Genomic DNA, 9,400 nt, shown 5'->3' with positions numbered 1-9,400 from the left:
CTGTGAAAATGTAAGCATCTAACATGAAAAATAACAACCGTGGAAACAAGCTGCTTTTATTTTAGAAAAGGGAAATCAATAAAACAAATAAGAATGTTGAATATTCTTGCTTTGTCTACTCTTTTAAGAATACATAATCTTTCAGTTGTGTATGTTCTGCCAACTGCAGTGTGTGTTTGTGTGTGTGTTTGTTTGTGTGAGATGTCATCACAATTCAATACTGATTGTCTTTGTATGTGCCTTACGGACACAAGCACAGAAAATATTAAAGTCTACATAGTATTTCTCTATGTTTTTCCTGCAGGTAAATCTAGCTGCTTGAGTGTCCGCGCAGAGATCAGTGGGGACAAGTAGAGGCGGTGGGAGCAGATGTCCTGCTCGCATATCATCCTAACCTGGTTTAATCTCCACGGTAACCTTCCACCTGAAGGAGGGCATTTATTCAGTGCAATCTGTAAGTCACTGTGTGTGTGTGTGTGTGTGTGTGTGTGTGTGTGTGTGTGTGTGTGTGTGTGTGTGTGTGCTCTTGCATGCAAACACGTTTGTGTGTGTGTGCAGGTGCATTCACTGACTATTCAAATATTTTGGACTCACACTGACCCGGAAAAAAAGAAAATCTCTCTCAGCAGTGTTAACACACTCATGCTGTGTGAGTATACTGGCCTGTGTGAAATTGTGTGTGATTCCATTCGAATGTGCATTCACTGCATGGCCTGGAAAAAGAAATAAAAACAACAAACAAAAGTTGAATGATTATGATAATTGATTGGATGATGCCGTCATTTGAGTTTCAAACCGAGTGGACATAAGACTCAGACGTCTGCACACCAGATCTTACCAAGTATCAAAGGTAATATTAATAATGATTAATTAATACCTTTGAATTTAATAAAGAATCACAATGAAGCAGTGTTTGCAACCATACTGTAGGGTGCACCCAGCAGTGTACAATGATCTTATATTCAGTGAACGTAATACCATGCAGTGCAATTACAAAATGATCCTGTGCCTGCATGCCTCCTCAATGATATGAAGCCAGTGGCCTGTAGATGTGTCATGTGACCAGTCAGAAGGAAAGAGTAGTTTTTTAATACAGCAAGATAAGGATTCAAAGTAGAACAGTACTAGCTCTATACTGGACTACACTGTACCTGACTCATGCAAATCCACCCAGCTGTATTTAACTGGGAAATGAGCTGTGTGTGTGTGTGTCTGCGTGTACATGAAGGTAAGGATCTTCTGCTGATCCATCTTGTCAGACCTGGTGAATAAAAATGAAAGACCTTTGCGTGTGTGCTACCTGAACTACATAGGGTGTCTACATACACACGAAATGTTTGTGTGCATGACGCACACACATACACACGACATCTGTGTCTATATAAGCCTGTCCTTTCACCTGCTCATCACCTGCTCTGAGGGCAAGCATCTGATGACATAAACACACACACACACACACACACACACACACACACACACATACACACACACACACACACATACACGTGAAGACACACATATAGAGACAAGGACAATGAATGGGTTAACAGAAGACAATGAGAAAGCTGTTTATACAAGTGAACAGCTCAGACATGCCCACAGGTGGACCACACACACACACACACACACACACACACACACACACACTCTTGTTTACTTTGTTCACTCCTGAGTTTATATTGACTCCCATTCACTTTTTGGAGTCTTACCCCAACCCTAGAAATGACAGCGTAGTCAGCCAATTAGCCTTAACCTTAACCTAACCTAACCTAACTTTAACTTTAAGCCAAGTCTCCACCCTAACTATAATGGTTTACATTATGGGGACTTGCATTGTGCTCCCAAAATGTAGTCGAGCCCAATGTGACTGTGTAAACAGATTTATATCCCCACAGCACAAGTATTACACACCCACACATACACACACTGTCATAGTTGTGTCTGACGTTAGATACTTCCATATGAACTCCATCTCAGTCCTTTGTAAGTTCTTGTTTTGATGTGCTGTCGTGCTTGTACTATGACCAGAGCAGGCCAATTTCACAGGTTTCTGCCCATGTGTGCAGTGTAATACACACATTGGCCACTAGATGTCACCAATGGTGAATGAAAATACATCCCTAAAATCGTTGTGGTTATTGCAACGCTTTTGTAACACTGGTCTATTCGAAAATTACAAAAGGTGCAAGAAAAATAACAGTGAAGGGATGTAATAACGTAGACAATGAAAGCTCGATTTTTAAACCGTAAATGTGGTTCAGAACGGATGGTTTGCCAGTGTTCAGTCAGTGGTGTTACAGCTTGTCATTGCACACTAAATCATCACGTAATTAAATAGGATTTATTTAGTTTATTTAGTGAATACAATCATATACTGTCTTTTATGTCGAAATCTAAATATGTATTGTATTCGAATTATTTTGGCTTCACACAAAGAGAAAGAAGCAATGCTAATTAAATGACTGTTATAAGCCCACAAAAGAACAATATAATACATGACTATGAGATGTTTTTTATTCACGATGTTACACGTGCCCGTCTCTCTTTGTAGCTGTTTGCAGAAATGTAACAATGAAGGCAAATCCATAATCAAATGTGGAAACGGTAAGGCAAGGCAAGGCAAGGCAAGTTTATTTGTATAGCACATTTCAACTACAAGGTAATTCAAAGTGCGGTAGAAACTGATGAAAGTTTGATGATTCAAAATACCGTATTTAAACATGGCATCATGCCCAATTTAAATCACATGTCTTTAAATATAGGGACTACACCATGCCCCATTTAACTTATTAATGTTACTTGTGTTTTCTGAAGCTGTAACTATTTGAAATACAGGAGAAAATAATGTATATAGATATGATTCGTTCAGAAAAATCTATCATATACTTGTATTTAAAATTATCATTGGACATTTGAAAATAGTATTTAGCTTAAAAAAAGATGAATTGAATGAATCCTAAAATATATTTGTCATTCAGCCCTTAAATTTCACGATTATTCTCCCTTAAAGATTGTGTTCCTTATCTCCTAATTCTTATAATAAAATACTTTTTTTCTTACAATGTTATGTTTTACAATGAATGACCAGAGCGTGTGGTTGGAAGTGTAGGCTACCAAAGCTACAGTGCACACCGATGTCTTTCCTTGGAGCATATATTGTAACATATATTGTAACATACAATGATGCTCCTCATTTCTATTCCCAAAGATATGTTCCAAAGCCACAAAAAGGAGTATAGGCCAGGTTCCCCAACAGTCCTGGTCAGTACTACTACATGTAGCTTTTTACTAAAGCAGTTCATGCAGTAGACTCAACCGTTGGACAAGAGGAAGATGAAGACGCCCTCCAGATGAAATTGGCACATGTCCCTGTACTCTCTTTGTGAGATGCCTTGGGCCCTTTCCCCACCTCTAGTTTAGGATTCGGTTTACCTTCAGCCGAGAGGGAGAGAGAGAGAGAGAGAGAGAGAGAGAGGGGATCAGCTCCTAGAATGTGTCTATTATCCTGCCACACCAATCAAACTGTTGTGTCAGTGCGTTACCATTGTATGGTCCTGGGTCCGTTTGCCACTGACCATGGCTGCCATATTGATGACTAAGTTAGTTTGGGGCTCTGAGGACAATGGTGCTCTGGAGCCTCCACAAAGCGCGAGACTAATGCCCCCCTTTCAGCCGGCCCGCTGAGCTGCTGAGTGTGCAAGACTGCTGGGCAAATGGAGTGGCGCAGGTCCAGTGGGCCCGGCCCTATAAAAACACAGGCCAGGGTCTCTCCCCCGACATTGATTAAACTGGATCTGTCCACCTCAGTACTGTCTGTAAGTATACCAACACACTGCCTCAGACTCAGCTAAGAAACTGCAATCAGGGGACAGCTATGTGTACTGGGGCGGAGCCCGACAGCCACCAAGATGCTGCCCATATTGTTAGATAGACAGCCATGCAATTTGATTGAGACTTGATTTGCTGAGAAGTAAAAACATGGTAGCTAAGTATGGTTAGCAACTCCTGATAGAAGTGATCAGTTCTGCAGAAGAACTGCAAATGGTACTGGAGACAGCATGCACGCTTTTAAGCTGTCTCTTACACGTATGTGGTTTGCTGTTGCGGTATTTACTTCATGTAACAGCAGTTGTACAATTTAAGGGGAGGAGACATGTCTGTGGTTCTAGATTGAATCTCTTCAATGGAAACAGACAAATCTGTACTACGGAGAAATGGAAAAAATGATGAATGACAGGAATTGTTCCCTTCTTGTGACACCTTTGGGAGATATTTATTTCCAGAGTGAAGGTGCAATAATATGCTTTAAATAGAAAGGCTCTGTTGTTGTTTTGTTATGTAGAAACCGTTTCTTTACATCTAGCTAAAATACAAAGATTGTTGTTTGAGTTGATTTCGATCATCTGTCTCAAAAAAAACAATACAAATCCAAACATTTACAGTTACTCATTCACTCTTTTTTCAGTCTTGCTGACAGTATCACTACTCAGGACGTGCAGGTTTTCTTGTGATTTTGATTTGATTTTCCATCTATTAACACTGACTGTATGCTTTTTAAACCCTCCACCTTTGTCAGAGAGCAACCCCTAAGGGAGAAGCAGCAGCCATGAACACTCAACAGATGGAGCAGATGGGCCAGTTTAAGGTAACAGTCTGGGAGGAGGAGAACTTCCAGGGAAAGCGCTGTGAGTTCATGCTGGAGTGCCAGAACATCATGGAGAGGGGCTTCAACAAGATCCGCTCAATCAAGGTTGAGAATGGACCGTAAGTCAACATTGTTGGTGTTCTTTTCCTTCTGCCCTCTCCATCTATCTAGTTTTGTATTGTCCTTACATCATAGAAATCACTTCTCTTTCACCTCTTGACCTCTTCTGTTGTTTACGTTTTTATGTTTGAACATAATTAAGTTCTAACGTCTTTATGATAAGGTTTGATTTGAGTCAATGATTTGCTAGAATCTGGTTGAAATTGTACCTAACAGAATACATAGTATCTGAGTAATAATGAGAGTGAGTTTAATTTCCACAGTATGTTGGTCTGTAGTCTTTATTAATAAACACTCGTTGCTGCTTAAAAATTGCATTTTCCCCAACCATAATAATAACTAATAGAATCCCATTACTTGCTTCTCTTGCAATTCTAATTTACTTGGCATGTATCATTTGCATGTGTGTGTGTGTGTGTGTGTGTGCATGCATCCAAGTGTATCCCTGATATGAGTTGGATGTGTGCAGCTGCCAGCTATGAGCCAGAATGGCTGACTGACTGACTGGCGATCAGATAAAAAGCCCTGGGTGCAGCAGCAGCAGCAGCAACAGTATTTCATGTTTGCTTTGTGCTCCCTTTGACAAAAGAAGCTGCATGTTGTTTTCACTCCGGGCCGTTCGGTGGGCGTTGGACTCTGTTGTTTAACAAAGAGGACAGTTCCATTGTCGTTGCACTAAAACGACTTTTACATTTAGTGGTTCATTATTGTTTTTATTTTAGAATTCTATCAATTCATTATTCATTTCTAGATATTTTACATATGATCTGCTCATTTAACCTCAACATTTCAATCCTCCTTCTTTCTTTCATCCCTCTTTCTCTGCCCCCCCCCCCCCCCCCCCTCATGTCTCTCACCCTCATCTTTCCACTCCAGTTGGGTGGGTTATGAGTACCCAGAGTTCCAGGGGCAGCAGTTTATCCTGGAGAAGGGAGACTACCCTCGCTACGAGGCCTGGAGTGGAAACAGCAGCTACAGAACCGAGCACATGCTTTCCTTCAGACCCATCAAGTGCGCTGTAAGTTACCACATCCTTCCACTCATCCTGGTTTTTGTCTTTCTCATAGTCAGACTGCTCAAGTGGCTGACATCCTCTCTCCGTCTCTTTCTCTGCAGAACCACAGTGACAGCAAGGTGACCCTGTACGATTGTGAGGACTTCCAGGGCCGTAAGTTTGAGATGTGCGATGACTACCCCTCCCTACAGGCCATGGGCTGGTGCAGCAAGGAGGTGCCCTCTATCAAAGTCAACTCAGGAGCGTAAGTTACACGTCTTCCTCGCTTTACTGGCATCTGTCTCTTTCTCCTGCTTCTCCCCTTTTGCAGAATCCAATCACTGCTCATAACTTTGGTCAAAACACATGACATAAATTATTTTTGTCATTTATCAACCAAAAGTCTGTTATAATGTTTGTGTAAATGGAATATTGTGATCTGGGATCTGTCCTTGACTCACCGCCTCTCTCCCTCTCTCTCTCTCTCTCTCTCTCTCTCTCTCTCTCTCTCTCTCTCTCTCCCTCTCTCCCTCTCTCTCTCTCTCTCTCTGCAGCTGGGTGGCCTACCAGTTCCCTGGTTACCGTGGCTACCAGTACATCCTGGAGAGAGACAGACACCAAGGCGAGTACAGAAACTACAACGAGTACAGCACCCAGGCTCACACCAACCAGGTGCAGTCCATTCGTAGGATCCAGCACTAAGCCTTCTTCCTGCCTGCCTGACCCAACCTGAACAAAATTAAAAAAACTCTCCCCGAACCCCGTTCCTCAACTTGAACCCCCGGACAGACCGCTGTCACAGAACAGTAGACGGACAAACTCTTTCTATCACTCTGTGGCTCTGCATGTATGGATATCTAAGTACTACTTCTTCTACCATGCCAAAGCATGTTCTTGAAATAGGAAATAAAGGCTTTTCTTCAAAACTAGAGACTGTTTTGTCGGTATTCCTTTTTCTTTTTACATTCTTTTTACAATCACCAAAAGTAAATAAATCAACATCTGATTGGTTACATTGAGCGGTCGATCATTTTGCACCTTGGCTATGGCAGCACAGGTGCACAAGCAGTGCAAAACCAGAGCCCCTTATTCTCTTTTAGCTTCATAGAGCAGGCTGTTACCAGAGATAGTTTTTGCTTTGTATTTAATTAAAGGACACATTTAGCCTTTTAGTGAACATGGAAAGATTTGATTCAAATCTCTCTGTTAAGCCTTAAGGTGTGTAACATTGTTCTTGTCAGACTGTATTCTTATTTCGAATAAACAAGAGCACCATATCACATTTGTTTCTATCGTTTGTTCTCTACTGTTACAATCACAATTTACCAGTAAAGGGAGGAGTTGTAAGAAAAAGATTGATTGGTTGGCCAACTTGTCTGTCTGATAGCCAGTGCACTCAACTAACACGTGTACATTTAGGTAAAACATTTAATGTGAATCATATTTTAAAAATAGAATGAATTCAGATTCAAGTTCTCTTGATCTCGCTGGCTTTATTCGATACAGCAAAAGTACTGTGTACCAGACACAGAGGTATAATAGTATTACCGTAAATACGTCAATGGGCTGACGAAGCAATTCAGCTGATGCCAGCAGAGGTCCTCTGAGAGACTAATGCTGTGCATGTAATGTCATTGATGAAAAGTATTTTTATAACCCTGGACCTGTTTGAATGTTTTTAGCCTATCAGACGACTGTTTTTCCCCTCAGAGCAACTGTAAAGGCATGTTACGTCAAATAAAGACACTCACGCTAACAAAAAAGGTTTAAAAGCCGTGCAACATGAACCACTAACTTGACTCGGTCATATTCATGAAACCCATTAACTTATACTCCCACTCCTTACACAGTATATGTTTCGCTGTTACTGTTGTAGCCGGCCTGTGAAAAACCCACAGATTATTTATTTACCGACAAAGATATAAGGTATGATTGAAACCCATTAAGTTTAGCTGAAAAATTCACCAAATTTGAAGGTAAATTGTTTTAATGACAGATTTAAAATACACTACTTTCCCATACGACATTGATTGATTTAACCTAAGTGAAAACCACTATCTCTAACCTCTAATGTTTCCCTAATTACATCTTTACATATCACAAATGTGGTGATGTAGATGTAGCATGTGTGAGGATTTTAAAGCTGCAACTACTGAAACCCTGAGGCCCTCAGTGTTCTAAACATTGTAAACACCATAAGAGACCATAAAGATCATAGCATTTTTACACAAAAGTAAACTCTTGATCATACATTTTGATGATTTACAGTATCTCCCCATACCTTTGCACACAACTAACTATTCAAAGTCTACTAGCTTAGCATTTGTTTGCTTATTGTTATGTGGCACCATTATGTTTATCTTACGGTCACATCACGTCACAGGGATCCTGGAGTGTGTTTACCTCCACACACACGCCTCCTGTTGGTCCAGGACGTGGTATTCCGTGTCACACGCCAACAAGCATGCTCACTGTCCCACGCCCAAAAAAACAGGATCTTTTGATAAATGTGTAACCATGCACACACACACACCTTTCTCAAACATACATTCCTCTGCAGACAGATTAAAGCAGCTCTCACTGGGGGTTTATAGAGGAGTGACACTTGAGCAGTGCAGTAAGCTGCAAACTCTGCTACTTTGGCCACACTGTTCAGAGCACCAAGGTAAGTGTGAGGCTTTACAGGGGACGTTTGCATTGATTCTTGATGGCAGCTATCATTTCACGAGGGTGTTGGGATTGATTTCTTTGCTAGAAATGAATTACAGTTGTTTTTAAAATTTTAAGAATGTGTTAAACAGGGGAAATTATGCTATTCAGCCTGAATGTCTATCTTTGTCAAAATGTATTTACATTTATGCAAGATTACGATGCTTTCAGTTAATACATGCTTCAGTTTTACTTGTATACTATCTACCATCAGATGCTGACTTAATTCTTTATTTTACATACATTGTAAACTCTATATAGCCTGGATCAATTAGTAGCAACACATTGATATGTTACAGAAACAGAACAAATGAATGCCTTTCTGATGTTTCTATGATATTTGTTTTCTTCTTTCTATCAGTGGATTTCTTGCCTTCTGCACTATTGACCATCCACTGCATCAGTACAGTCTAGCTTTCGAGGCTTGTTTTAAGTTGCCTGCGACTCATACTTGGACACAGGCAGCTAAAGCAAGTCTGGGACGCCAGTGACACACCTACTAAGCCCAGGGCTGAGGAACTGCTGCCATGTGAAGAATGGAAAATACATCTTTTCATCCAGGAGAAAGGGACATGGGGGAACATTTGCTAATTTATTCTCCATTGATCAGTTGCACGAGATTTCCTCCTCTTTGTCTGTGAGGAAAAATCTCGAAATCATACAAATCATTTCTAAACGAATGGGACTATCAAAGGCCTTCGTAGGCTGATGCAATCTGTTTTTACAAAGCCTGATTATGTGACAAGAGACTTACATGTACAAACTTGCAAGCTATAAAAAAAAACAAAATAACCTATCATACAATATACACTGCATAGCCTGCAGTACCTACATTACCTGTGTTTACATATGGACTTTACTGAGCTCAGTCAGGTGACACATTAGCAAATCCTGAAATAGATTATGAATGATTATCACACAGTTTAAGTCAA

At 40.6% G+C, this 9,400-nt stretch overlaps 1 protein-coding gene across 2 annotated transcripts; it reads left to right on the top strand.

Moving 5' to 3' along the window:
- The first annotated feature begins 339 nt into the window (after positions 1–339).
- On the top strand, positions 340–6,659 carry cryba2b (crystallin, beta A2b). Of its 2 annotated transcripts, XM_076104106.1 has the most exons (5): positions 340–454; positions 4,577–4,764; positions 5,642–5,783; positions 5,882–6,024; positions 6,314–6,659. In XM_076104106.1, exons 2-5 carry the CDS (start codon positions 4,607–4,609, stop codon positions 6,459–6,461), a joined length of 591 nt encoding a protein of 196 aa, XP_075960221.1. In that variant the 5' UTR covers positions 340–454; positions 4,577–4,606; the 3' UTR covers positions 6,462–6,659. The 2 variants fall into 2 exon arrangements, with proteins under 2 accessions (XP_075960221.1, XP_075960222.1); XM_076104107.1 differs by lacking the exon at positions 340–454 and having other exon boundaries at positions 4,483–4,764.
- The last annotated feature ends 2,741 nt before the right edge of the window (positions 6,660–9,400 follow it).

Source organism: Anarhichas minor, unplaced genomic scaffold, assembly GCF_050575085.1.
Source record: "Anarhichas minor isolate MPS153535 unplaced genomic scaffold, ASM5057508v1 ptg000004l, whole genome shotgun sequence".
Taxonomy (NCBI): Eukaryota; Metazoa; Chordata; class Actinopteri; order Perciformes; family Anarhichadidae; genus Anarhichas; species Anarhichas minor.
This window is presented reverse-complemented; position numbering and strand designations above follow the sequence as displayed.